Genomic DNA, 26,156 nt, shown 5'->3' on the forward strand with positions numbered 1-26,156 from the left:
TAGAATGGTGCTCTGGGCGGCTATTTGCTTCTCCCTGGGAAGGAATTGGTAGTTTCCGCGCTGATAGTGGAAGACTTTCATGATTTGTTGCATGGTCGGTACTAGGTACGAGAAACACAGAATACATAGAGATATCACAATAGACCTGAAGAGAAATGTTATTTTGGGTTTTCAGAAGTTGGAGCTTGGAGTTTGTGGGTGCGCGGGTTCGCGGGTCGCTGGATTACGAACCATTTTTGATCGGATCCAGTGACGGCTATTGCGCATGTGGTTATGAAAGCAAGGAAAATCAAATACTGAAAGATGAGGGAGAGTAAAAACACTGCGTTAGTGTTGAGAAATGGCATCGTGAATGTTGCTGTCTGTCGGGTTTGATGAGGATGTCAAGCTACCGAGGGTGACTTTTAAGTTCGAATACTTGAGGCTGAGCTTGGATTTAAGGCTGAGATTTTGCTTTTCTGCATTCCTGGCATGGGAAAATGTGATGTATCGAGTTACGGGGAATTAGCGTTTCTCGGGGTATGCGAGGGGAAATCCTCGCTCGCTTAATTTTCTAGAGAGCTTCGTGGCGAATGTTTGCTGAGCCAATGGAACGTCTGTTTACTTCTTCATGTATCTCCACCACGAAAAGAAGAAATCATACTCACTCTATTTTTATTCCTAAAGAACTAGACAAAATTTCGCGGCACCTGAACGAAAATTAAGCATAAACGCCATGTTCTAGACCCAAACGCCACTTTCATGCCCGATTCTGTGTTGTGGAAAGCCTTCCACGTCAGAGGTAAAACATAACATCGCTGAGAGATGGATGCCAAGGATTTTTCCACCCACTTTCCAACTTATCTGAAGTATTTGGCTTCCAAACAAGCGTGTTCTCTCCATAAATAGCTGCTCTTTGTGTTCCATCCATGTCATTCGTGCTGCTCTTATCCAGGTAGCCCTCTAATACGGGCTTCAAATAACATCTCACGCGATCGCACAGGAGGTCTGCATAGCGAGCTGGTGTACAGACAGAGAGGGCTTTGGAGGCGCGGGCGCCAGTGTAACAAAGCTTATTTGTCTGGGTAAAATAAATCAGTTAGTGTGTCTACTTCCATGGATCTCGGAATCAATAGGAAACTCACAATGTTCATGATACTCTGTGGAGTTGACTTGTAATCAAGATCATCATAAATCACAACATACTGAGTACTTCTCGCCGTGCCTAGTGGACTACAATGACTCTGCAAGTAGAAACTAAAGTGATTGGGTGTCACTACTATCGAATCGATGATAGTTCCAGCATTCAAATTTGGGTCGCCGTCTACTAAAGTCAGGGGGTAAAATCTAGTATGATGTCGCTTGATTGCAACGATAAGGGTGAGTTTCGGTTTCCATTTCTCACCGCCAGGAACTTTAAGAAGGGTCTTAAGTCGATTTTTCTCGAGATGACGTTTCATTTCCGTGTATGCATCGGAACATCCGTCGAAAATTTGTTGGGTTTCGTGATGTCTAACCATGCCAAACTGACTCTCGCTCACTCCATCTCGGTAGAAAAGAATATGGTCGGGAAGAATCTTTGGGTACACGCCACCAAGCCCCGGTGGACCTTCGAGGACACGTCTTGCCCAGACAAGAAGTCTTTCTCTCATCATGCCTCGAAGGTCAGAAATGTACTTCAGGATGACAACTTAGTAAGACAGAAGACATAAAATAAATGAATACACGTACCTCTTGTTTCCCTTCCTGGAGTCGTGCAGAACCGAGATATTTGAATTGGCTATTATCATCGGTGGCCACTACCGCAGCTATGGAAGGACATACTTCCTCGTCGCCAGGATGTGTGACATCTGCTCCAACAACCATAGTCCGGGCTTTGATGCCACACCCCTCGCTCACTTCTTGATTGACGCCTCCCAATTTGAGATTGAACTTCAAGCTATTCGATCATTGTTAGTAGATCTTCATGCTGGTAATGGTGGGATGTTTTGCCACACCTAATATTACCACATCTAGCACGATCCCCTCCTTTTGAAAGCGTTTTTTCTAGCACACAAACAGTCGGGATGCCAATAACACAATCTGCCCATCTTTTTATTTCTGGGTAGAGCTTGCGGCTTCGTACTGGAAGCACAACCATAACCAGGGGCACCGTTCTCGCGCCTTTAAAGACGGGTCTCAGGGCATTTCGAAAGTTCTAGCACAAGTTTGACGGTAATCTTCGGGGTCTAGATTTTCTTCAGGGACTATCGCTTGACAAAAGACGCGTCCCTTAATCTGATTAAGTCCAAACGCCTCTAGAGAGACAACTAAAGTGTTAGTGGCGTCTTGCATTTCATTCTGCGCATGCTCTGGTTTACCAGCATTTCTCAACCACAGAACGTAAAGAGTCGGGTTTTCGATACCCGGCTTCCGGCATTTCTTGGATTTCAATTCCCAGGAACCGTGGTGAGCTAGAACTCTATCAGTCCCACCACCAAGTAACAATGCCGGAGCTTCGAGGGTTCCCGCTTTGATCTCAACCAAATTTGTGACTGGTGTAATTCCAAATGCCTAATGTTAGTGAAAGGGGTTAGTGGATAGACAATAAATTCATGAGTTTCTAATATTTGTGATATCTTCCTCACCTTGTAGAAAGGGTCCTCCTCAAGGAAATCCAGTTCTCCCAATGCCGTCTCTTTTATCGCAAATTTACTCTGCTGAGGTCTCTTGGTGGCATCGATCATAGCAGCAACATAAGGCTCTGGCAGATTCTTCTTGACAATTTGCCATTCGACAATTCTCAGATGATCTGCTGGAAACCAAGTTGGCTCTGCATTGCTTCCTACGTTGATGCACCGGGCATTTTTGTTGAACACGTTCTTAGGGTATGCTAGGTAATTGTCAACAACTTGAGACCCCGTGAATAATAATCAAGTGATAGAACTTACTATCATTCATGTAAGCATGAACTGAAATTTCTTTACCATCTTTCGAAAACTTTGTCTCGGACACATTACGCGGCGCAATGCTCTTGATGTTGAAGACCTTTTGCCTGTTCTTTGCATGAATGTCGAAAACAACACGAACCCCCTTCAGAAGTCTTTCAGAATCTCCCCAAGCAATCGGTTTTGATTCTATCCATTTGGCGAGATTTATCGGAGAAAAGAATGCAGATGTTGTCACATTAACGTTGAGAAAAATTGAGCCCTTCCCGGGCCTCATTGAGCTGAAGAAGCCACGATGTATCTGATATAAAGGCGCCTCGTCGTCGTCTTTGAAGATTAGAAGAATGTCCCCCTGCTCGGCTCGCTTGACCCGTTGTTTAGACATCCATTCTTCGTCATCAGCCACAAAGCTATGTGGATAAAATTTCTTGCCCACGCGACCTCCTTCATATTGAGGGGAATTAACCTTCTTCCAAGAAATAATATTCAGAAACTTTAATTCATCTTCGGGGTGATCGAGGGGTGCATTCATAGACTTGACATGATCCATCAATGCCTTGACATTAACTAATCCGAGGTATGTCAACGAAGAGTCCATATTCATTGGTTTGCCATTGGGTCCGCTACGTGTGTGTGGTGTTGAAATCGAGTGTCCGACCTTGCTCAAATCATGCTCTCTGAGTGGCTTATTAGAGACAATAAAGGAGTCATAGTCGCTAGCCCAGCTGATTGATTCGAATAGGTGTTTGTTTTCCTCGAGAAGCCGCGTGGTTAGGTAGCGCTTGGTCTCTGGTCGTGTAGGTACAAACCCTTCGGACTTTCCGCGAGGAATAATCTTTCCAAGGCAAATCGAATACTTGAAGATCTCCGCTTTGCTGTTCAGGCCGACCTTGTAAAAGTTCGCGTTAATAGTAGTGAATGGATTCCAAGCTTGGCTTGCTGCTTGAGGGATTTTCCGAGACTCTTCATCATACAAGCCTTGAAGCTTCTCTTCTGTCGTTCTATTATCGGCAACAGGTTCGGCTAGAGATTGTGATGGTCCAGGGGTATTAGCTGAAGCTTGAGAAGCTGCACTGAATGCTGCACTGGACTGGGGTCCATATTTTTTTATCCATGCATCTCGCGCTTTGGGGGTAAATCTATCTACAGTATCTTGCCCAATCTCAGAAATCTTCTTGCCGCCCAGCTCAGAGCATTTGTTCTTTAGACACACAGCATGGCCGCATGATTTACAACTTTTTCCAGGGCTTTCGTTGCAATCATAACTTTCGTGTGGAGGCTTGGTAAATTCGAAGCAGTTGTCGCACATCTGTTGATTGTACAATGGGTAAGGCTGATTGCATACCAACACCGTGTAGTTATGTGCTTTCTTCTTGCAGCATTTTGAGCAGTCGAATAGTTTAGCCATATCAAAGGACGGGATCTTAACCTATGGAACTAAGTGTTAATAGTAAAGAATGGGAGGGAAATTGATAAAGTGGCCTGATTCAGACAGATAATACCCCAGAATTCCTCAGACTAAATGATTTCAGGTGAAGATGCTGTCTCTGAATATTCGCAGTTGGAAAAATGAGCGCAACTTATACTTCCAATTCCACGCTTGTGCATCAACACCCACCATTTGCCCCCCTCCGCCACAAAACAAAACTGCACACAAAGTTTGCGCTGAATACCACAAGCTTTGTGAAGACAAATGTGCAAAGCTGTTTTTGAATTTGTTTTGATTTGTTCAATACATGGTAGATTGTCACACATAATTTCTGCTGTTTGCCTTACGGGAGGCTTTTGGTATAACAATCGACGATGCATGGCTCTAACAGCTCAAACGAAGTTTTAGTTGTAAACATGGGCCATTCTGTAGCCAATGAAACTAGAACCTTTATCAACGGTCCCAGAGATGGGGTCTATTATCGCAAGTGAGTTTCTTTTAGATGTCGACACAGTTGAAAATCAGTGTCCTCAAGTACTCCCTGGCGAATCCGGTGGATAGACATCACGGAAATTATTTCATTGGAAGTCACAGATTTAGGACCGTCAAGCATATCATTCCAGACTCGAGGGTGAAATCGGGGTTGGCGAACAATCTTGCAACATTGCGAGACGAACCAGGGGTGACATTTGGAAGTGCTGACTTTGTATATACCGACCGAGGGAATGAATACAAAATTTCTGCAAATGTCAGAATAGAGGTGAGGAATGAACTCAGAATTTTTTGTGGTTCAACAAAATATGCTAGTGCGGGTCAATTAAAATTTCTACTTGGTTTGCTCTGGATGTGGAAAGAGTGCGAATATCCTTCTTGGCCCTTCTCAAATCAATCATTGTAATAGTCGACTCGGTTTTATCATAAAAACCTCACACAGGCGCACTTTCAACATACCAGAGTATTCGCCAAGCCCTACTGAAGTCTCGATTGAACGAAATGTGAAGATGTGGCGTTCATAAAATGAAATTCATTCCTCATTAATCATACGCCGTTGAGATACAAAAACACCATTCAATAGTTTGACATGAACGTCATGGCTGCTCAATGCTGCTCAAAGATCATGCCACATGTCTACAGCTTCTGCTTCTCCTTCATCTTGCCCATCATTATCCATGATTCTCCTATTCCTAGCCGGCGTCGGGCTCAAAGCGATCCTTGGTCTACTCATGAAAGCATTTTTGTAATCCGCATCCACACCCATCCCCATACCATCATCCATGTCGTCCAATTCATCATCCTCGCTTTCAATCATAGATGACATCATCCTATCCTTTGCTGGAGTTGGACTAAGAGCAATTCTCGGTCTACTCATGAAGACACTGGCATAATCGACATCATTCCCATCCATCAACACCTCTCGATCAATAGCAGGCGTGGCTGGAGATAACGATTCTTCTTCCTCTTGAACAACTCTTGGAAAATACGATTGTCGCTGTTTCCTCTTTTCATCTTTAATACTTTGCCTTCGCTCTAACTGTGCCTTCTTTTGGGCTGCCTCAAAGCCTGCCATGGACTGGCGTGTGCGTTCTATCAAGTCCGCATGTTTTTCTTCTTCTGTCGCAGAAGACTTGACAGGTGTGGCTCTAGACTTAGGATTTAAAGTGAGGCGTTCCATGTCTGGCAAATCATCGAAGTCATCGTTAAGATTGGATTTCGAATATCGTGGGTTCGAACGAGCCATGGTAAGACGTGTACGTTCTGCTAGAGACAACGAGCGTTTCAACTTTTGCGGCGATGGAGATGCGGCTGACATAGAGTTTAAAATCTGCTCTGCTTGGCTGAGCTCTGGAACAGGTCCAAGAGGGTTTTCAGAGGTTTGAATTGATTTGGAAGAAGACGGGGTTGGCTGTGATATCATTGTATGTCTCCTTGTGATTGATACGGGTGTCTCAGCTGAAGACCTTCCAAATACACGTTCTGGGTCTTTATCAAAGGAGTTGGGGCGACTGGATGATCTCATGGCGCTTGGAGTGGCAGATATATAATCATCTTTGATGGCTGGTGTCACAGTTGTGGCCTCAAATAATCTCTCGCTAGCGACACCGAGATCATCCGATGCCTGGCCGGGACGAAGGATTGATGAAGTCCCCATGGGAATTGGTCTGTGGGATATTCTCGAACGTGGTGTGCTAACGAATTCGTTGTCGTGACCATGAGAAGTTGAAACCTCGGCATTCTCATCAAGAATATCCACCGAGACAGGTGAACGTTCGGGAGATACTTTGGTTAATGGTGATATGTCCCCATCCTGATTACTTGGTGACAATGACTCTTTGGTTAGATCAATAGAAGGCTGGTTAAACCTTTTGTTCGAGTCACCTTGGATGAGGCTTTCTTTGGAGAACGCCTTTTGCTTAGATACATCATTCAACGCATTGCGAGTTCGTTCCATTAGACGAGCATATTCATCTCGAACGGGGATGTTCACAGAACTGAAATCCTTTGTAAAATACTTACCGATTTGTAATGCCTGGTGATCATTGAAACCAAGTTTGATACCCTTCTCCTCGACGGGAATCGCCTGCACCTTTTTGGTGGGTGATTTAGTACCGTTTCGAGTCAAAGTCCGTCCAAATTCTTGCCATCTAGCCAAACGGCTCTCTTGGTTTTGCACTCGTGCCTCTAGCCGTTTAACGAGCCCGGTATCATTCTTTCCTTCTATATCTGCAACAGTGCCATTCTCAATTTGATCCCAAAGATCATCAAACCGCTTGGCCAACAGTCCCTCTCTACTGGGCCTATTATCTCCGTAAAGAATCGTTTCCAACCACTCGTTACTGCCAGCCCAATTCTTGCGAAATTTACTTTGTAACGATCTTAGATCTCTGTCGGATAATCCAGTAAGACCTTCTCCTTCCTTCGTGTCATTTTCCAGATCTTCCCTTCGCTTTAGAGTTCGTTGATCATTGAGCTCGAGTGTTCCAGAAAAGTCGCTATATTTGGCTCTTAAATCGTTCTTCTCAGCAATATGCTTGCCCAAAGATTTCTTGTGGGCCAATATCAATGCCGAAAGTATTGTCCTTTCTCCTGTGTATGAAAAGTTCTCCAATGCGAGTTGTTGGGCGAGAGCTTCGTATCGTCCAGAGGTGTCATCCTCAACGACCTTTTTCAGAACAGCGTTCGAAAATACCGCCAAAACTTCCTCCAGCCTTTCACCCTTGCATTCATCCAACATGGTTTTCCTTAGTACAGTATCTCGTCCAAGGACTCCATTCTTTTTGGCCTGGTCGAGACATCGAAACAATGCGGTGCGCAGATTGAGGGACTGGAGAGGTTCGAGTGGTGGGAAAAATGGTTGTAATTTCTATAAACGCGTGTTAGCTGTTTTGTTTCGCTCGAAAAGGATAATGCAAGACAGTAGTGTACATTTCGAGTCTCTTCCGGGTCCCAAATTGCAAATAGCTGAAATAATGCCCACTCTACACTCTGTATTCGTTTCTTTTGATTCTGCTGCGCATCCTTGGTAGAGAACGTCACCGCCGTAATATCTGGCCAGTCGTCTCGTAAATCTAGATCCAAGAGTCGAAGATTGGTTATGAAAAGAGCAACGTGTGAGGGGCCAGAGGGGGGTTGTGGGCTGGAACTTGAAGGGAGCCTCAAGTTGCTTGAGGCTGTCGAAGTTCGAAGACTTCGGGATCGCCCAAGAGGATTGAAGGTTGAGACGGACATTTTGTTGATCCCCCGCAAAGTTGATATGATAACAACATGTTATCGTAATATATCTCACTTTAATATGAAAGATATAAAAGCGGTCTGCATTGCATTAAATTCGTGGAGCTCTTCGCTTGGTGCAGCGTGAACACACCAAATTTGGCGGTTGTGCCAGTGCAGTACATTTAGCTCATCGATGTAAATCAAAATCACGTGATATTGAGGGTTGGCAGTCACTTTTGGCAGGCGTTGAAATGCTTGGCTGCTTGGCACTTGGTAGAGGAATAAAGCAATTTCCAACGACAGTCCTTCTTTCTCTTCTTTACATCTTGTTGCCCGTCCTGAAATTCTAGTTGAAATACACTTTTTGGTCGTATTGGAGGACTGGAAAGATCCTCGTCGTCGCTGCTGTTACTCTCTTCGGATGCAACACTGCTCTTTCCGACGACATCTCAAGTCTCAGGCAATTTCTTCTCAAAATGCTCTGCCTCGTCTGCCTACCTATTTAGAATGTCCTCTCGTCCTATCATCATATCGTTCGATATGTTCCAACCAATCCTCAAGGCCCGGTCACCATTCACTGCGTTTCAGACGTAAACAGGCCCCAGGCCTCCACCATTAACGCTATCTGCAGCCTTTGTCAACTCCGGTCGATTGAACACGAGTTCTTGGAATCCGTTTCAGATGGCAATAGATGGCAATGCAATGCAATGCACCATAGTCCACAATAAGTACACCAGGCAGGCTACGTCGATGAGCTGTCTAAGTATGCCGACAAGAACCGTGAGAGAATTCATGGCCACATTTCAACCTCATCGAAACATTCTATTTCCTTATTAGCGACGCATTTCAGCAAGATTAAGCTCGGTTACATGTCAATTCCATGTCCATCCCATATCAATCTCAGTAGATTGTGAAAGTTTATTAAGGCAAATTACCATACTAGGTGTATGTATGCACAAGGAAGTCGTAGTCGATCATAAGTTTCCATGACACGCGTCAGCTTAATCATCCATTCCCAAATTCTCCTTTTTCTCGAGGTATTTTCATGGCTCCACTAGCAACCCACCAAATCAATCTTGGTTTATACGAGTTGTCTAAACGATAATATGTAAGGATTTTACAAATGTTGCAAATGGTTTTCCAGAGGGCATGAGGACTGCTCTATTTTTTCTTGTGGCATTTCATAAGTATGTATATCACTTCTTCCCAGTACATTGAATTTTGGTCAACATCTCGTCATACTATAGAGGAAGTTAGAAAGAGAGAATTCAATGCTTCGGATCTTATTCATTTGTTGGCTCGCTGCACAGAGTAGTTTGACTCCAACATTTCTTTTGGGTGTTATCTCACAACGGATCTGTGGGGCGGTGTCAGCAGGTTTCCCTGTGAAAATATAACTTTGAACCACATTGGTCCTTGCAGCGATGGGCCCATAATACTAAACCCTCTAAAATGTTCTCAAATGTCGATTACATTCATTCCCCGCCCTCGAAACCGAATTCCAATGGTGACATTATTGTCTTACATGGAAACGGTTGCCAAATTACGAGCTACAGATTACCTTGTATCATGTTCTCATCAATTCGCTTCACATGCATAGCGGATTGATTAATGACCTGATGTCAATGGATCACCCATCTCTACTTTACAAATATTCCTCCTATTTTCAAGGTGATTCGGAAGGTCAGAATCTTATGTTGGAGTGACCCTTTGGCTAAGCTTTCATTATATAGCATCAAACCTTTGATTGGCTGTCTATCCGTGTAAATTATTATTTTTTAGGCAATATCCAGAGCTACCGAGTCATTGTCAAACCTTGAGGGGTCTTTTGATACGCTTCCGATGAAACATAATTGCATTGTTGAACCCGGTCAACACCTTTTTGATGAACTGGAAATCTTCATCTCTTGGAAATTAGCTCGCCATGCCTTTCCCAATTGAAATGACGGCCAATCACGTGAATTGACATAGCCTCGAGAATTATGGTGGGTCAGCTAGTGAATCTCTATTTATGGTATCGCTTGGGGATGGCGAAAAGAACGGGTCGATGTACCGTTTCGGGACCGTGAGGGATGAGACGCGTAATAACATGAGGGTTCACTGGTTGAAAGTTGGAACATAAGAAGCCATTCCTTATGTGGAGAATATCATTTTTAACAAGATAAGTTTGACCTGCCACGCCATTAGAAGCAACTTCTTTTTTATTCCTCTCCTCTTGATACCTACTATTTCTTTTCCTCTTTCTTCCCCTTGTCGAGCGTTTCCGAATTCTCGCTTTTATTACATTCGTTACACATAGATCCGATTTCTTGGCATCTGTAAGGCTGAATCTTATATCAACCACACTCATTGCCCTCAATATACCTCTTTTTCCTTATCATCCTTTGTAAAAAAATCATTGATCTTTTCTCAAGTTTTCTACTTCTTCCTTCGTTTTGAATTTTATTTTACAATATGAGGCAAAGTACAATATTTGGGCTTGTTGCCTCGGTTGCCTCCTTTGGCATGGCTGCAGCTGCTGGTACTCCTGTGTTGGCAGCAAGAGCTTCTTCTACTGCAAGTGTTGAAGCTGTTACGATTTCGGGAAATGGTATGCTTTCAAAGACTACTTCGTGACCTTATTATTAACTGCTTTCAGCTTTCTACAAGGGCAGCGATCGTTTCTATATTCGCGGTGTCGACTATCAGCCAGGTAAAAATATCGGTATCTTCGCAAAAGCTTTATAGCTAATCTTCGAATACAGGTGGAGGAACTGGTACTACTTCCGACCCCATTGCTAATGCAACTGCATGCAAGAGAGATGTCGAGTATTTTCAAGAACTAGGAATCAATACAATCAGAGTTTACGCTGTCGACAACACTGCGGACCACGACGAGTGCATGGGATATCTCGCTGATGCTGGTATCTATCTTGTCCTCGATACCGATACCCCTCTCTACTCTCTCAACAGAAACGAACCCAAAGAATCGTACAACAGTGTTTACCTTCAATCCATCTTTGCCACTATTGACAAGTTCGCCAATTACACCAATACTCTTGCTTTCCTCTCCGGTAATGAAGTCATCAACGATGTGAACAACACCAATTGTGCTCCATATGTCAAAGCTATCGTTCGAGATATGAAGGAATACATTGGTAGCCGGGGTTACCGATCCATTCCTGTCGGTTACTCGGCTGCAGACGTTGCTTCTAACCAATATATACTTGCCGAGTACTTGAACTGCGGAACTGATGATGAACGATCCGATTTCTACGCAATCAATGACTATTCATGGTGCGATCCTTCTTCCATGACCACATCCGGCTGGGATACTCTCATCAAAAACTACACTGGCTACAGTATTCCTCTCTTGTAAGTCTACCGATTTGATCTTGTCTTAATAGTTGTAGATTTAGACGGCTGACAAATCTTAAAGCATGTCCGAGTTTGGTTGCATTACCAATACCAGAAAGTTCACCGAAATTGCCGCCTTATATAGCACTGAAATGACTGCCGTCTTCTCTGGAGGTCTTGTATATGAGTACTCTAACGAGGGTAACGGATATGGTCTCGTGGATATCACCGATGGAGCTGTTTCCACCACTGAACAATACACGTACCTCAAGGAAGCATACGCAAACACTACTTCTCCAACAGGCGCCGGTGGAGCCGTTACCACTACTGGATCTGCAAGCACTTGTCCAACCGAAAGCTCTGATTGGGATGTCTCCGGTGATGCCCTTCCAGCTATGCCTACTCCTGCTAAGAAATACATGACTGATGGTGCTGGTACTGGACCTGGTTTGGATGGAGCTGGATCTCAAGAGGCTGGCGATACTGAAAACGAATCTCAAGGTACTGCAACCGCAGGTTCTGGTGCTGTCACCTATACTGCTTCTGCTGGTTCTTCGAGCTCTACATCTTCTTCTTCTAGTGCTGGTGGAAGAAATGCCGAAGTTGATATGAGAGCCTTCGGAGTTGTTGCAGTGACTCTTGTCGGTATGGTCGGCGGTATGATGTTGCTTTAATTTTGAGGGTTACCTCTGTGAGGTGGAGATAGACTTTTCTTCTTTTCTTTTGTTATCTTCGGTTTACATAAAATGGAATGCATAAACTTTGTGTACAATTCGGCTTCTGCCCAAGCATTTTATCTTCCGTGTTTCTTGTCATTTCTTGGCTGCTTCACACTATAACAACTCTTATGCATTGAACCCGCGAATCACTAACTTCGTAGTGAAATTCGGATTTGTGCACAGGGAGCTTGGCCTCTTGCCATTCGTGTACCCTTCAAACCTTCTCGCTTAATATTCTTCACTCATTTACTGGGCGATGTCTTGTTCTCGCTTTCTCTTCTATCAATAGGCTCACTTGGTTGTCTTTGAGTTCTTTCAAGAATTATTTTCACTTGGTTGCTGACTTTGTTTTGATCGTTCAGTCGGTGAGCGGAATGCGGCTGAGGTTCCCCAATGCGGGGTTAATGCAGGGGGGCGCATATTGCAATATAATACGACCGTGTAACTTCTATCATCTGTCTCTGCCCGAACATCTTACAAGGCTGCATCTAGATGCTTGTGGCTTTGAATTCACCGAGACATGAAGCACCAACGTGACCAGTGAGATGAATGTGGAGTCATAATATTTCTGACCGTCATCAAGCCATCGTCTGTTGCAAAAGATCTACTGGATATGCATACGAATATCACGCTATACGCATCAAGCCGTTACACTGCCATATGCACAAGCTCTCACTTATACAATGGCGATTCGTGAATCATGTTTCTTTCATTTAGCTGAATTCTCGTGATTATCTTGGCGCCATGCTCAGCAGCTTTTCTCATGTAGACAGCCGTATAAAAGACTTCTTTGAAAACTACGCCCCCATGCGCCTTTATCTAGCCATTGCCAGCACAGCATTCAAAAGTGGTTATATACTCCTAAACCCCTCTTCACTTTTAAATCACTCAAACCTTCTCATTCTATCTCAATCTGATAGCTAAGCATTTTCACATCTCACATAAGAAAGTCCAGACGCAGTACTTGGCAATCATGGCTGCCATCCCGGCACTTAACTACCCTATCACCGGCCCTCCAAAGCCTTCTCCTGCTCCTGCTGACGGTAAGGCTACACTTCTGTGTACTGTTCATTTTGCTAAATTCTCAGGATCTGTTCCCTTGAGGCGTGAGATTCGTGATCTCCAACATAACTTTCCTGACCAATGGACGCTTTACATACTCGGTCTTCAGGCCTTTCAACAACTTGACGAGAAGTCAGATTTATCATGGTATGGAATCGCGGGTATGTTTCTGAAGCATGTCTCACTATACATACGTATCTTTCTGACTTTTCAAGGTATTCATGGACGCCCCTATCGTCCCTGGGGTGGGGTACAAGGAGATAACCCGGCTGGATGGCAGGGCTACTGCACCCACAGCTCCATTCTCTTTGCACCATGGCATCGTCCGTACCTTGCATTGTTTGAGGTGGGTGTAACTTCACTCATTCTTCTACTGAATACTCACATCCTCACAGCAATACCTGTATCAAATCATACAAAAGATCGCTGCTACGTTCCCCACTTCCACAAAGGCCCGTTATCAACAAGCTGCCCTGACTTTCCGTATGCCATACTGGGACTGGGCTGCTGCACCCCCCGCTGGTGATAAGTACTTTCCTACTGTTGTTGGACAGCCATTGATCCAAATCATTACTCCAACCTCGAATAATAAGCCAGTTCAAATCAATAATCCACTCTACTCCTACAAATTCAACCCATTGAATCCTTTAAAGGGTGATTTCCCTAGTGCTCCGGTATGAACAATCATCCTTAAGCTTCGGAATATCATAACAGATATTGACATCTCTAGGAATCACGATGGCCAACCACTCTTCGGTATCCAACCAGTGGAAGTGCAACCGCCAAATCTCAAGAGCAACAGGTCTTTGACGCTATGGAATCACAATTTGATTCGTACCAAAGTAATGTTTACTTGATCATGAGAGACCCCAATTATAAGCAGTTTGATGCCTTTAGCAATCACCAATGGGCATCAAACAATGCTCCGGGAACATATGGTAGTATCGAAGATGTGCACAACAGTGTTCATAGTGAAACTGGTGGGAATGGACAGATGGGCGATCCTGATTATGCAGCATTTGATCCATTGTTCTGGTTGCATCACACGTAAGTACATATTATTTTGTCGAGAATATTGAAATCTTCCTGATATTGACATTCACCAGCAATGTCGATCGTCAATTTGCCATCTGGCAAGCATTAAACCCCAACAGCTATGCAATCAACAAGCCTTCCGGCGATGGAACATTTTCCATCCAAAGTGGTAGCCAAGAAACAAGCACTACCCCCTTGACGCCATTCAACAATGCCACTGGGAAAACCTACTGGACTTCCGAAGGTGTGCGTAGTACAGCCACGTTCAACTACGCCTACCCCGAGACTCAACAATGGAAGTATCCTACTGCCCAGCAATATCAAACGAGTGTTCTCGTCGCAGTGCAGACATTGTATGGAGCTACTAGTAACCAATTCATGCAATTGATGGGCGTACAAACTGCTGCTGCACCAGAACAAATTTCTACCCAGGCCGAAAATATTGTTGCAGGTAGCAGTAATGCAGCTCAGAAACCTACCGGTAATGGTGCTGCATCATCTTCTGACGGACACAACTTTTTGTCAAATCTTCTTCACAGTTCCGCCAAGGCCAAGCCAAAGCCTGGTGACGCCATTAGAGGTGGAGAGGACTTTGAGTCCGAGATTGGAAAACGTAAGATCCTTTTTCAATGCATCGCTCATTTAGCAATCTTCTAATAGCATTCAAGCATCTGAAGCTCCTGCCGCCGCGGAACCAATCAAATACCGTGAATACATTTGCAATATCCGTGCTCCCAAGCATATTCTCCATCAAACCTATCGAGTCCGAATCTTCCTTGGAGATTTCAATTCCGATCCTGCAACTTGGGTATGTGCCTATTCATTTCCCCTTTCATCTCTCCCTTTCAAATTTCTCCATCCCACCAAACTAACAAAACTCCCAGGCAACCGAGCAATCCACCATTGGCACCTTCTCTTCCTTTGGTAAAAATCCCGAAACCACCGGATGCGGAAAATGCATCAAAGACGAAGCACGTTCCCTCATGATCTCCGGCACCGTTCCTTTAACCCCCATCCTCCTCAAACTGTACAAGAATGGCGATCTCGGATCTCTCGAAGTCGAGAATGTCATTCCGTATTTGAGACAAAATCTCCATTGGAGAGTTACACTCGCTGATGGGACTGAGATTGACAGGGGAGATGTTGAGGGACTTAAGATTAGTGTGGTGAGTACAGAGGTGAGGTGTGCGCAGGGAGGGTTCCCGGAGTATAGTGGGGAGTATGAGGTGCATAGTGAGGTTACAGGAGGAAGACCAGCCGGTTTAGGAGAGGGAGATAGGATTTAGGTGTTTTTTGAATGGTAAGCAGTAGGTGATTGGGAAAAAATGAAATTGACATTGTTTCTTCTTTTCTAGCTAGTTTCAAAATGCAAATGTTCTTTCTTTGATCATCGTCGAAGTCACTACCTTCGGTGATTTTGGTGCTAGTGAAGAATACTGAGCTTGAGATAGAGTTTGAGGTGACTGACGACGTGGCACTGTTGTCATTACAAAAACCGATGTCGCCATTGTCAGTAGTAAAGTTCGGATGAGTAAGCTTGATTTCTTAGTATTTGGCACTCAGAAGTCCAACAGCCCGTTATTATTTTGGGCTGCATTATTAAAGAAGCAAAAATTAAGAGATTGTGAAGCACAAAAACGTTTAGTTGAGAAGTTGCCGGCAAATTTTTCAAGAACATAAAATATGGTTGCATCACAAATGTTTGGAGTCAATCGTAGAAAAACTCGGGCTTTGGCGAGAACACACTTGGAACCCGCAACAAAATCAATCACTGCGTCCATGAACAAAAAGATTCCACCACTGTATGTGAAGTACGACATTGATGTGGTAATCTTGGAAACCGTGTTCGGATGTGGGTGGTAGTTTGAAAGCAAGTATGTAGTTTTCCTCGTCTCCCTCTCCGAATATATCTTTCAAATGTAACTCGACTGCCACAAGCAATATCATAGATTCTTTTTCTGGAGGCTATGAGAAGGGCGTTTGGCAGACTCATTTTGAAGAGATGGAACAAAAGGATTATAAATTCGTGGCGAGCGAGCAGCATCTTCGCCTATGTAACCGACAGATTGCACCGAAGTTAGACTCCATGACTTTCTTGTTTTGGAGAATATATTAAGCTTTGGGGACACATATACATATAATCAAACTCTGTATATGGCATCCGACATCTTAGCAACCCTAGCTAACTTCTCTACAGAATGTACTCTCACGATGTCAGCTCCGCCTTGAATCGCTGCAGTCACTGTCGCCGCAGTACCCCAGTCTCTTTCGCTCGGGCTATCAACTCCCGTGATTTTACCAATAAACTTTTTTCGACTGGCCCCTAATAGCCATGGCAAGCCTTGTAGGCCGGGCCAATCACGCAATTCGTCCATCCGACGGAGTATTTCAAGATTCTGATTTTGTGTTTTCGCAAATCCAATTCCAGGATCTAGAATTATACGCCATCGCCGAATACCAGCAGCCTCTGCTTCTGCTACTCGTTCTAGTAACTCTTTTGCAATAGTCGGAATGAGGCCTTCGGGCTCATAGTCTGTGAGAGTATTCATAGTTGCCGGCGTTCCTCTCATGTGCATAAGACATACAGTTTTTCCGAGTTGGGCCATGGTTGGTAGCATTTCAGGATCAAGTTGACCTGAAGAGACATCATTAATGATATCCGCACCTGCTTCAACAGCAGCCCTAGCTACAGATGCCCTGTAGGTATCGATACTAATTGTTACGGTCTTGGGTGATTTAGTATTTCTAATCTCTTGGATAGCTGGTAAAACGCGATTGATTTCCTCCTCAGAAGATACCTCGGGAGCACCCGGTGCGGTTGATTGACCACCAATATCAATGATAGTTGCTCCGACTTCAATCAATTGTGAGGATTTGGTTCGTAGAAAATTTCTCTCGTTGAGATTTTTGCCCCCATCGGAGAAAGAGTCGGGTGTCATATTCAGAATTGCCATTACATGGGTTTGCCGGTTCTTTTTAAGAGCATGCAATGAACCAGTGGATGCATGCAATGGAGTAATGGTAGATAAAGGAGTTGGGGATGGCGGCAATTCATTTAAATAATCCTGGGTAAACTTCCATGGAGATTTCGGATTCAAGGGTTGTCCAGGAATAAGCCTACAGCTGCATCAGCGACAAATCGTCAACAGAATCGAGGGCCTAGAGTTACTCTGCCAGTGGTCTCAGAACAAACTCCCGCTCAGCCATACCAGGATGAGGTATCTGTAATCTTGGGTGATCTACGACCTCATTCTCGTAAAGTAGAATGTCAAGGTCAATATTTCTTGGGCCTTTATCAATAATCTTCATTCGGCCCATCTCATTTTCGATGGCTTGGAGCTCATTTAATAAAGCAATCGGTTCCAAGGTTGTTTCTACCTATGAATCCGTATCAGTCAAATTTCTTGGAATATTCGGGATATTGATGAACCTGCTTCATCTAACCTTGAACTTGACATTCAAGAATGCGGTTGCGTAAAAACCACAATCTTGATGAGTACCCTTCAAAGTTGGTAGACATGCCCACTTGCAAAGAACAGTACGCATAATCACGTGTTATGAATTGATACCAAGTCATTGCGAAAATAGACTCACCTCACAAGCCCCGTTCAGAAAATTCTCCTGATCAAGAACATACATAGGTTCGGTTTCCCATAGACCGCTCGTTCTCTTGACTCTGATGCCCCTCTGGGACATTTTGTTGCAAGCCGTTTCGATCCATCCCACTCGATCACCAAGGTTACTACCCAAAGCAATATATGCAAGTCGAGGTTGGCTTTGAGTTTTGGAAAGCTTCGTCACATCATTTTCACTAGGCGAATTGGTTTTAAGAGGATGTTGAGTCCATGGAAGTGTTCGTCGAGGTGTCACCGATGCGGAGCTCTTGGCTTTACAAATTGCGTGGAAGGGTGTTTTGACAAACGGCCGTGGTAAGTTCACACTCCGTCTCAACATGGGTGGTAATCGAGATCCCCTCATCGGTGTAGTGTTTTCTCTTCCTTGGAGAGATGAATGGTTAGTTCAGATGAAGAAACTGGAAGTTTGAAGGAAGCAGCTTTGTTGATAGTGGTCAAACGGGCTGCCGTATTCGCGGACCACGGCGCATTATAAAACTACTATGTATTGTGATCAACATGGCATTGATTCATTCTCGAGCCGAGAAACTCACAACCTGCGTACAGAGGACACCAGGCTTCATAAGGGACACACATTGAAGGGATAGATACATTTGAAGGATCACATATAACAACGTCGATTCAAACCCCGAAGCAACCGCTCCATACATTTACTTCCGTTTCCGTTCAATAACGTGGCGCACTCTGGAAACATCGCACGTGCATGCATGCAGGTCCAAGGAAACGCTAACCCGGCGCTAACGATCAGACCGAGGCATCTTTTATTCCGCCGGGCTTTTACCCCAGATGAATCCTTTCTTTTTTGAGGATCCAAGTGTTCCGAGGTCTGTGAGAATCTCCTCAAATAATCCACCTGTTCTTCTTTCACAACTTCATACTCTTCACTATTGATTGATCGTTTCTCAAATCTTATTATATCTTCGTCTTGCAATACTTTACCCAGAGCCATATCATTATAAACAAGAACACAGCAACCATGGCTTCTAAACGTAAGTAACCAGCCATCACATGCCAACTAGAAAACAAACCCAAATATAGGATCAACCACTGACTGGCCTTTTCTCTAGAACAACTCCGCACAACGGTCACTGACCTTCTTAAGATCAACCATCCTATCATCCTCGCTGGAATGAACGTTGCTGCCGGGCCTAAGCTCGCAGCTGCGGTAACAAATGCCGGTGGTCTTGGTGTTCTAGGAGGTATCGGATACACTCCAGATATGTTAAGAGAGCAGATCGCGGAGCTCAAGTCATTTTTGGATGATCAAAACGCTCCCTTTGGTGTTGATCTCTTACTCCCACAAGTTGGAGGATCTGCGAGAAAAACAAAGTAAGTTTGCGTCGGATTTCTTTTCGTCTCCTTTGCCACCAATCGCTCTGCTACAGCCTCCCTCTCAGCTTAATCCACGGTTGCTGACATGGTTTCTTTTTAGCTACGATTATACCAAAGGAAAACTAGACGAGCTCATTACCATTATCATCGAGAGCGGTGCCAAACTCTTTGTTTCCGCTGTCGGCGTACCACCAAAACATGTCGTTGAACGACTACACAAAGCTGGTATTCTTTATGCTAACATGATCGGACACCCAAAACATGTTAAGAAGTGCCTCGACCTCGGTGTTGATATTATTTGCGCACAAGGTGGAGAGGGTGGTGGACACACTGGAGATGTTCCCACAACTGTCTTGATCCCAGCAGTTGTCGAGCTCTGCAAGGGAAAGACCAGTCCAATGAGTGGAAAGCCTGTTCAAGTTGTCGCCGCAGGAGGTATTTTCAACGGAGCAACTGTTGCCGCAGCTTTAATGTTGGGCGCAAGTGCCGTTTGGGTTGGTACCAGATTCATCTTGACTGATGAGGCCGGTGCACCAAAAGCTCACCAAGAGGCTGTGAGAACCGCTGGTCACGATGATAACGTTCGCACCATCATCTTCACTGGTAGACCATTACGAGTCCGAAACAACGATTATATTAAGAACTGGGAAGAGAACCGTGCTTCCGAGATCAAGGAACTCACATCCAAGGGTGTTATTCCAGTCGAACATGATTTCGAAACTCTCGGTGATGATATTGATGACGAAACTATGGACAACGCACGACCATTCTTGATGGGTAAAGCGGCTGCTGTTGTCAATGAGAAGAAGAGTGCAAAGGCGGTCGTTGATGAATTGGTTAGCGATGCCGTAGCATGCATCCACAAGGGGGAGAAGTTGACGGCGAAGTTGTAAATAATTGTATCCGTTGATGCAATGGGATATTGGGCGGAGTTGATGAGGTCGAAATCATGAGATGATTCGCATGATGGCACGATGGATTAAAGTGGCTACCTCGGCTACGGCTGAGGTGATGAGTAGGTGCTACTCGATTATTTTAGACTGCATAGCGTGGTAACTGAGTAGCTAGTATTGTATTTCCATGAGGATTTGAGCAGCGAGGGGAATTGAATATTGATATATCTACTAGGTGTCTATTTGCGATTACAATAAGGAGTTTTATTATTTTCAATGCTCTTGAATGGGGAAAAATAATGTTGCAGTGTGCAAATGATCCCGTTTCTTCCTATCTAATAATCAAATCGGAAAGGTCATCCAGAGTGATGTATAAAATTATCGATTCATCAAACTAGAATGTTCACTGTATGACTGAATAGCTAGGTAGGCACGGTAGGTAGATAGCTTTGGAGCAATTGAAACACTCTGGAAACACTTTGGTATCATGTCATGTTATATCATTTCTGATGTGGTGTGTGTGTGGGTGGGATTCTTGGTAGAGATTGATTGATCATGGTTCATAATCGAGCGTTTGGAAGAGCGGAGTGTGAATATCTGAGTTTTGGTTATTAGTAGGTGAGTGTTGATGAATGTATGTGTGTGTGTATGTATGTGTGTGTGTATTATGTGTATGTACCTAGACTAGTATCTCAACATTATCTAGATAGATAGATAGATAGGTAGATAGATAGGTAGGTAGACAAATAGATCATTCACACGTACCTAAACGAGAGTAGGAGGAATGTCAGACCAGATGTGCAACAATTCACAACGAAAGAGTACATATCGTGGGAATATCATGTGACTACTATGATGGTGATTTTATTGTATGTAGGTTAGGTGTTGTATTGTTGATTGATGGTTATATAATATATGTAAGAAGTATATATATAAGAAGTATATATATATGTGTGTGTGTATAATCAATGGCCATACCATACATATAAGAAGTATATATGTGTGTGTGTGTGTGTGTATATAATCAATGACTATTTATATATAAGAAGTACATATATGTGTATATGTATGATTTCAAATATCTCTCTCCTCAATGACGACTGGCGACTGACGACTGACGACTCTATACATTCCCAGAGATTACGCGTCTTGAAGGCTTTTTCCCCCTCTCCCGTCGACAATCTACTCCGCACCAATGGAGTTTACGGACAATCAGAAATCACTCCATCACTCCATCATTCCACTCACTGCCGCTCTCGCTCCATTTTTATTTTGGGGATTCATCAAGACAAAAGATGGCCGGGCAGCAAGGGGGCAAGGGGTCAAGGGGCCAAGGTCATCACAGATCAACGGATCCACCGGCTGACTTGATCGGGAACTATGACGTTTAGCGTGTATCGCAAAATGGACATGGAGATTCCATTGCCTTGGCTGGAGGGTAAATAATAAAATGCACGTCGGGACATGCACCGGGTGCTTAGACTTTTGATTTTTCTTTTTTCTTTTCTTTCATATTTCGTCCTCCCATCCCATCCTGTCGTGTCGTGTCTTTTTACATACATCTGGATACCCTCAATTGTTTGCGATAAAGAGTCTGCAATCCATTTGTGGGAGTGGATCTTGAGAAGCTGCGCTATTCGCTTGTGCTCCCATTTCATCACGTCACCTCGCATCGCATCTCATCCCATCCCATCCCATCCCATCCCATCCCATCCGCCAATATCGAAGCGCGCCTTCTTGTGTGTGTTGGTTGGAAATCTGAAGCCACGAACAGAAATATCAACCCAAATTCAATCACATTCTCACTATCGAGAATCTTTCCTCAAGACCCATCCACACATAATCCGTCAAAATGTTCGGAATATCGTATTGGATGATACCTGTGTTCTCAGGAATGGTATGGCTTGCAATGCTCTTAGCCATGCTATTGACCTGGGTAGTTGCAGATGGTTCACCCATAATTACACCGATGGATGATGGTCAAACTATTGCGTAAGTTGTTTCTCTTCTCTCCAGCCCCAATAAGACGGTTCTAACATTATCATGCAGATATATCTCAGATATTGGAGCGCATGAACTTCAACCGCTCTTTATTGCGATGGGTACCGTAACCATGGTTACTTTCAATATGGTTTTTATTGCAGAGAGGTGGCTACGACATAATGGTCGTTTACATGGAAACACTTCCGTCTTCCAAAAAGTACTATCGGCCCTTGCTATTGTCTTTTCCGTTGCAGGCGGAATCGGTTTGATCTGCCTCACTTGTCTCAATGATGTAGACCACCACACTGCACACGACATTTGTCTAGCTATCTTTATGTAAGCTTCCTTCCTCCTCGTTCGCACAGGAAGAATCAACTAACAGCTCATTAGTGGTGGTTACATCCTTTCCGCTATCTTCATCTGCTGGGAATACCAACGTCTCGGAATCCACTACCGGGAACACAGCGTCCTACGCATCTCCTTCTGGGTCAAACTTGCCTTCATCTTCGTCGAATTAGGCCTCGCCATCGGATTCGGTGTTTGCAACCGCAAATCGTGGTGGAACACTGCTGCCATCCTCGAATGGATCATCGCATTGATTTACACATTCTACGTTTGGAGTTTCGCAATCGATTTCATCCCAGCAATCAGAACAAAACATTACCAGAGCAAAGATACCGAAGCCGAGATGGCAATGGCGATGGATGTTGAGAGTCGTCAGAGAGGATATCATGGAGCGGCCGATGAACAAAGAGCGTACGGGAGTGCGGAAAGTAGTGGACACGGAAGATACAATCCTGAACCTGTCATTCCTGCGAGGAACTTCTAGAGTCGTTGCTTTGTGAAGGGAAGGATATGCGTGATGATATTTTTTACACGAAAAGACTAAAGATTTCGAGATTTCGAACCAGACGAACAAACAGAAGAGTGTATCATAGAAAGATGGACAGAGATGCATTTTTATACCCGGGGATAGAGAAATGGCATCGGTTTGGGGTGGTTGATTTGATTGGCTAGCGCTTGGAGTTTATGAAAGCATTTATGATTGCATGCATGCACATATGGAAATTTGGATTAGGGTTGATAAGACGCTTAATGTCAATAATGTTAGACGAGATGTAATTATGAATAAAAGTATATATTTATCTGAGATTTCTTCTTTTGTAGTAAGCGATGGTGTAATGATACGGAGTTAGATAAGTTTCTATGTGTATTTATTTTTGCAATGGGAAATATCTAGTAATGGATATTGATGATTGAAAGAATGAAAGTTCATGAGTTCATAGCTATATTCATCTATGATGTTGTTGATGTTAAGATAGAAGATGTATAGATAGAAGATGTATAGATATCTCCTGTGATATATATTATTAGGGAGAAAGAAGAAGTGATATCTATTATATATTTAAATACTCATTCATTGATTAATATCTATCTATTATCTATTATCTATTCGCCTAACAAAATACACAAATAAATCACAAATAAATCACAAATTATATAAAAAAACAAATACTCTACATCTAAAATTCAAGCCGGTATAGATTGTTGGTAATCTTCATCCTCGTTCATATTCCTTGGTTACCCTACCCCTCTTTTCCTCTTCCCTTCTCTTCGCTTATAAATGGAACGATAGTATGGGTAGTTATATAGATTCATATATCATCAATATTGTTGTCGTGCTTTTATTATACGATATACCCTTATTCTTATGCTTTTTGGAAGAAAGGGGTATGTGAATATTGACGTATATGTACATACTGAGTACCTACTCTCCTCTTTTTGATTCGGATAGGACGTGATATGATGTGATGACTTTTTCTATTTATTTTTGGATTCTGGACTGTGGTTTATACTAGTGGGGTTTGAAAACTTTGAGAGATGGGTATTGCATTCTGGTATTAATTCGATTTGGGATTAAGCTGGTTGCATGGTTGGAAATGGGTATATATGTACATATGTATTGGGGGGGAGGGAGTTGTTGTGTTGGATCGAAGGGATTTGATGGATGGTGGGGGATAATGAGTGTTTTTGTCAATGATATTGTAATTCATATTCATATTGGGAGGTGTATATCGTCACCAGGTTACTGCTTGAGATATCGAGATGAGAATCTATATATAAATACAAAGTTGTATTATATAAAAACCGGATTCATCATGGCCACGGCTCGTCCTGTGGTAATAGAATCAATATCATATACGAAATGAAAATCACTCTTATAAACGTTCATATAGATTGATATTATATATATATTAAATATAATGTATCAAAGTTCGGTTCATTGATAACGAAAGGTACGGAATCTATTACTATGCTGTAGGATTGGGTGCTGTCACACCTTTTGACTCCTCTTGACCACGCTATTGTAAGCTCAGCTCGATATATCGAAATTTGTAGAGATTCAAAATCTGGATATGATGGTTGCAATGAAGATAATACAGTGTATTGGGCCGTAGACCAGCATTTGGGATGGTTTTCTCTGTTCTTTTGCTTTGTTAAATATTCCGACTATTGCAGCCATTTTACTGTAGCTGATTTTGGGGCTCCTTAGGATAGAAAGCAGGATAGAAGAGAAATGTATCAGATGAGATAGAAGGTATTTTCATACAGTAGTTTTGTGGCTGGGGCATTGTCTGTACTACTCACTCCTATCTCTACCTGCTTAGGATATCTATACTTGTTCTCTGTCTGCTAACTCGACATTCTGTCCGGTCTCTGTTCTGCCAGTCTCTATTTATCTGTTTATCTGTTTATTTGTTCTGTTGGGGATAGAACATAATAGCCATAGGCTGGGACAGGTAGGCAGAGAATAAAATAAGAGAGACCTGACCAACAGAGAAATGAACAGCCGCCACATAGCAAAACATCTTTCGCTTGAGCAGACCGAAAAGCGCAATCAAAACTACGGAGGATTAAGATTATTTCCGGTAGCAAAACACCTTTCATATCCGGATCATGAAGTAGCCTGTTCACATTCTCGCTTATATGGCGTTAGTCATCTTCACTCTTTCCGTTTCCTCCTGCTAAACATTCCATATGACTAAGTATAAGAACCTCTTCCCTTTACCAAAACCTGCTCTTGATTTTTCTTCGAAAATTGCAAAAGGGAGTAGTAGAAGCAACAACGTGGTGCCGCCTGCTGCCTGCTGGTTAGTAGTTGTGTTGTGGTGTGGGCTACTGCAGGAGGCCCGAGAGGAAGGGGATAGTTGAGGAAGTTTTTGGCGAGGAATCGTCTGTTCCAGGATGAAAGTCGCTGTCTTAGTAGCTAGACGGAAATTTTTATGTTATTAACAAGAAATTGGTTTGAGGTGACAACAATTATGTTACCGATTCGATGGCAGCAGTAGAAATGTGATTTCCTATAGTTGATTTTACGGTGGTAGCGATTCTGCTGATAAGGTAGCGGTGATAGATTTTGCACATGGGAAATCACTTGACTTGAAGCGACGGCGTTTGTAGGGGGTGCGACAGCAGTTGACATTAAAATGGGATAAAATACGCGCATATGAAGAGGTTGAATACAGCAGTGGAAGTTCCTGTTCAAGCAGATTGGAAGGCTTCTAAGTCTCTAAGACAAAGGCCGTTCCATGAACGTGATCCGATTATTCCCAAACTCCTTGTAAATGAAGAAGCCAGATCACTTTTCTATCTTCCCCGCCATTGACGGCCGAAGCCCGAGACCACGATGACAGTTACAATAAACCCAAGAAAATGTCCAAGAATAACCACCTGCCGATGCGTTTTATTGAATGATAGTTTTCATATCAACAACACAAAGAGTTGAAGGAATACAAAACCATTCCCAGAGGCACGACGCGTGTTTTTGACAATTTCAGTCATGGAAGGGCCACAGTCATTACGAATAAACTGATCGGGAGGAGTCACAGTGGAAATAAGAAGGTTCTGACAACTACTCGTGAGAACTAGAGGTATGACGTTCTCTCTTGGCGATGGAAATGGAGCAGGGGTTCTGTTGTAGCCGTTAATGTTGTCGTTGACATTGTCGTTGTTGTTGCTGTCGCCGCCGCTACTTCTTCCCGGATGAAAAGAGAACGTTCCAGCGTTGCTACGTAACAGGACACACTATCGAACCATAGTTTCTCCGTCAGAAA

At 43.5% G+C, this 26,156-nt stretch overlaps 8 protein-coding genes across 15 annotated transcripts; 4 read left to right on the forward strand and 4 right to left on the reverse strand.

Annotated features, from left to right (window-relative positions):
- Positions 1-404: 404 nt before the first annotated feature.
- Positions 405-2,159, reverse strand: BCIN_15g05050 (hypothetical protein). Its single transcript, XM_024697686.1, has 4 exons — positions 1,977-2,159; positions 1,711-1,918; positions 1,125-1,655; positions 405-1,060 (listed from the first exon to the last, which is right to left on the reverse strand). Exons 1-4 carry the CDS (start codon positions 2,117-2,119, stop codon positions 776-778), a joined length of 1,167 nt encoding a protein of 388 aa, XP_024553502.1. The 5' UTR covers positions 2,120-2,159; the 3' UTR covers positions 405-775.
- On the reverse strand, positions 2,063-5,013 carry BCIN_15g05060 (hypothetical protein). Of its 2 annotated transcripts, XM_024697687.1 has the most exons (4): positions 2,910-5,013; positions 2,607-2,851; positions 2,340-2,532; positions 2,063-2,288 (listed from the first exon to the last, which is right to left on the reverse strand). In XM_024697687.1, the coding sequence occupies exons 1-4, from the start codon at positions 4,312-4,314 to the stop codon at positions 2,158-2,160; spliced, it is 1,974 nt and encodes a 657-aa protein (XP_024553503.1). In that variant the 5' UTR covers positions 4,315-5,013; the 3' UTR covers positions 2,063-2,157. The 2 variants fall into 2 exon arrangements, with proteins under 2 accessions (XP_024553503.1, XP_001546217.2); XM_001546167.2 differs by having other exon boundaries at positions 2,063-2,532.
- A 27-nt stretch (positions 5,014-5,040) lies between these two features.
- BCIN_15g05070 (hypothetical protein) lies at positions 5,041-8,198 on the reverse strand. The gene is made up of 2 exons (XM_001546168.2): positions 7,759-8,198; positions 5,041-7,696 (listed from the first exon to the last, which is right to left on the reverse strand). The coding sequence occupies exons 1-2, from the start codon at positions 8,059-8,061 to the stop codon at positions 5,444-5,446; spliced, it is 2,556 nt and encodes an 851-aa protein (XP_001546218.1). The 5' UTR covers positions 8,062-8,198; the 3' UTR covers positions 5,041-5,443.
- Positions 8,199-9,791: 1,593 nt separating this feature from the next.
- Positions 9,792-12,629, forward strand: Bcgas5. 4 transcript variants are annotated; one of them, XM_024697688.1, is made up of 4 exons: positions 9,792-10,636; positions 10,685-10,738; positions 10,791-11,400; positions 11,465-12,629. In XM_024697688.1, the coding sequence occupies exons 1-4, from the start codon at positions 10,501-10,503 to the stop codon at positions 12,054-12,056; spliced, it is 1,392 nt and encodes a 463-aa protein (XP_024553506.1). In that variant the 5' UTR covers positions 9,792-10,500; the 3' UTR covers positions 12,057-12,629. The 4 variants fall into 4 exon arrangements, with proteins under 4 accessions (XP_024553506.1, XP_024553507.1, XP_024553505.1 ...); XM_024697689.1 differs by having other exon boundaries at positions 9,792-10,738; XM_024697690.1 differs by having other exon boundaries at positions 10,685-11,400.
- A 42-nt stretch (positions 12,630-12,671) lies between these two features.
- On the forward strand, positions 12,672-15,665 carry BCIN_15g05090 (hypothetical protein). The gene is made up of 8 exons (XM_024697692.1): positions 12,672-13,144; positions 13,190-13,324; positions 13,379-13,509; positions 13,559-13,837; positions 13,894-14,210; positions 14,270-14,811; positions 14,867-15,006; positions 15,083-15,665. Exons 1-8 carry the CDS (start codon positions 13,075-13,077, stop codon positions 15,482-15,484), a joined length of 2,016 nt encoding a protein of 671 aa, XP_024553508.1. The 5' UTR covers positions 12,672-13,074; the 3' UTR covers positions 15,485-15,665.
- A 179-nt stretch (positions 15,666-15,844) lies between these two features.
- On the reverse strand, positions 15,845-18,372 carry Bcfol1. 4 transcript variants are annotated; one of them, XM_024697694.1, is made up of 3 exons: positions 17,643-18,372; positions 17,368-17,576; positions 15,845-17,315 (listed from the first exon to the last, which is right to left on the reverse strand). In XM_024697694.1, the coding sequence occupies exon 1, from the start codon at positions 18,174-18,176 to the stop codon at positions 17,772-17,774; it is 405 nt and encodes a 134-aa protein (XP_024553511.1). In that variant the 5' UTR covers positions 18,177-18,372; the 3' UTR covers positions 15,845-17,315; positions 17,368-17,576; positions 17,643-17,771. The 4 variants fall into 4 exon arrangements, with proteins under 4 accessions (XP_024553511.1, XP_024553512.1, XP_024553510.1 ...); XM_024697695.1 differs by having other exon boundaries at positions 17,633-18,372; XM_024697696.1 differs by having other exon boundaries at positions 17,629-18,372.
- Positions 18,373-18,410: 38 nt separating this feature from the next.
- BCIN_15g05110 (hypothetical protein) lies at positions 18,411-20,535 on the forward strand. The gene is made up of 3 exons (XM_001546173.2): positions 18,411-18,822; positions 18,901-19,162; positions 19,266-20,535. Exons 1-3 carry the CDS (start codon positions 18,810-18,812, stop codon positions 20,056-20,058), a joined length of 1,068 nt encoding a protein of 355 aa, XP_001546223.1. The 5' UTR covers positions 18,411-18,809; the 3' UTR covers positions 20,059-20,535.
- Positions 20,536-21,487: 952 nt separating this feature from the next.
- Positions 21,488-23,324, forward strand: BCIN_15g05120 (hypothetical protein). The gene is made up of 3 exons (XM_024697697.1): positions 21,488-22,050; positions 22,108-22,377; positions 22,432-23,324. Exons 1-3 carry the CDS (start codon positions 21,911-21,913, stop codon positions 22,868-22,870), a joined length of 849 nt encoding a protein of 282 aa, XP_024553513.1. The 5' UTR covers positions 21,488-21,910; the 3' UTR covers positions 22,871-23,324.
- Positions 23,325-26,156: the final 2,832 nt, after the last annotated feature.

The sequence above is a fragment of the Botrytis cinerea genome, chromosome 15 (assembly GCF_000143535.2).
Source record: "Botrytis cinerea B05.10 chromosome 15, complete sequence".
Classification (NCBI taxonomy): domain Eukaryota; kingdom Fungi; phylum Ascomycota; class Leotiomycetes; order Helotiales; family Sclerotiniaceae; genus Botrytis; species Botrytis cinerea.

Excerpts from the sequence above, each read along its gene's own strand:
- BCIN_15g05070 (XM_001546168.2), bottom strand. The coding sequence starts at position 8,061 with ATGTCCGTCTCAACCTTCAATCCTCTTGGGCGATCCCGAAGTCTTCGA. Across the intron at positions 7,697-7,758 it reads ACCCGGAAGAGACTCGAAAT|AAATTACAACCATTTTTCCC; the intron begins GTACACTACTGT and ends ACGCGTTTATAG.
- BCIN_15g05050 (XM_024697686.1), bottom strand. The coding sequence starts at position 2,119 with ATGGTTGTGCTTCCAGTACGAAGCCGCAAGCTCTACCCAGAAATAAAA. Across the intron at positions 1,656-1,710 it reads TCCAGGAAGGGAAACAAGAG|TACATTTCTGACCTTCGAGG; the intron begins GTACGTGTATTC and ends GTCATCCTGAAG. Across the intron at positions 1,061-1,124 it reads CACAGAGTATCATGAACATT|ACAAATAAGCTTTGTTACAC; the intron begins GTGAGTTTCCTA and ends TATTTTACCCAG.
- BCIN_15g05060 (XM_001546167.2), bottom strand. The coding sequence starts at position 4,314 with ATGGCTAAACTATTCGACTGCTCAAAATGCTGCAAGAAGAAAGCACAT. Across the intron at positions 2,852-2,909 it reads TCATGCTTACATGAATGATA|CATACCCTAAGAACGTGTTC; the intron begins GTAAGTTCTATC and ends ACAATTACCTAG. Across the intron at positions 2,533-2,606 it reads AGGAGGACCCTTTCTACAAG|GCATTTGGAATTACACCAGT; the intron begins GTGAGGAAGATA and ends CACTAACATTAG.
- Bcfol1 (XM_024697693.1), bottom strand. The coding sequence starts at position 18,176 with ATGAGGGGATCTCGATTACCACCCATGTTGAGACGGAGTGTGAACTTA. Across the intron at positions 17,577-17,792 it reads TTCTGAACGGGGCTTGTGAG|GTAGAAACAACCTTGGAACC; the intron begins GTGAGTCTATTT and ends ACGGATTCATAG. Across the intron at positions 17,316-17,367 it reads GTTCTGAGACCACTGGCAGA|GCTTATTCCTGGACAACCCT; the intron begins GTAACTCTAGGC and ends ATGCAGCTGTAG.
- BCIN_15g05120 (XM_024697697.1), top strand. The coding sequence starts at position 21,911 with ATGTTCGGAATATCGTATTGGATGATACCTGTGTTCTCAGGAATGGTA. Across the intron at positions 22,051-22,107 it reads GATGATGGTCAAACTATTGC|ATATATCTCAGATATTGGAG; the intron begins GTAAGTTGTTTC and ends ATTATCATGCAG. Across the intron at positions 22,378-22,431 it reads ATTTGTCTAGCTATCTTTAT|TGGTGGTTACATCCTTTCCG; the intron begins GTAAGCTTCCTT and ends ACAGCTCATTAG.
- BCIN_15g05110 (XM_001546173.2), top strand. Across the intron at positions 19,163-19,265 it reads GGATCTGCGAGAAAAACAAA|CTACGATTATACCAAAGGAA; the intron begins GTAAGTTTGCGT and ends GTTTCTTTTTAG.
- Bcgas5 (XM_024697688.1), top strand. The coding sequence starts at position 10,501 with ATGAGGCAAAGTACAATATTTGGGCTTGTTGCCTCGGTTGCCTCCTTT. Across the intron at positions 10,637-10,684 it reads TGTTACGATTTCGGGAAATG|CTTTCTACAAGGGCAGCGAT; the intron begins GTATGCTTTCAA and ends AACTGCTTTCAG. Across the intron at positions 10,739-10,790 it reads CGGTGTCGACTATCAGCCAG|GTGGAGGAACTGGTACTACT; the intron begins GTAAAAATATCG and ends CTTCGAATACAG.
- BCIN_15g05090 (XM_024697692.1), top strand. The coding sequence starts at position 13,075 with ATGGCTGCCATCCCGGCACTTAACTACCCTATCACCGGCCCTCCAAAG. Across the intron at positions 13,838-13,893 it reads GTGATTTCCCTAGTGCTCCG|GAATCACGATGGCCAACCAC; the intron begins GTATGAACAATC and ends TGACATCTCTAG. Across the intron at positions 14,812-14,866 it reads TGAGTCCGAGATTGGAAAAC|CATCTGAAGCTCCTGCCGCC; the intron begins GTAAGATCCTTT and ends ATAGCATTCAAG.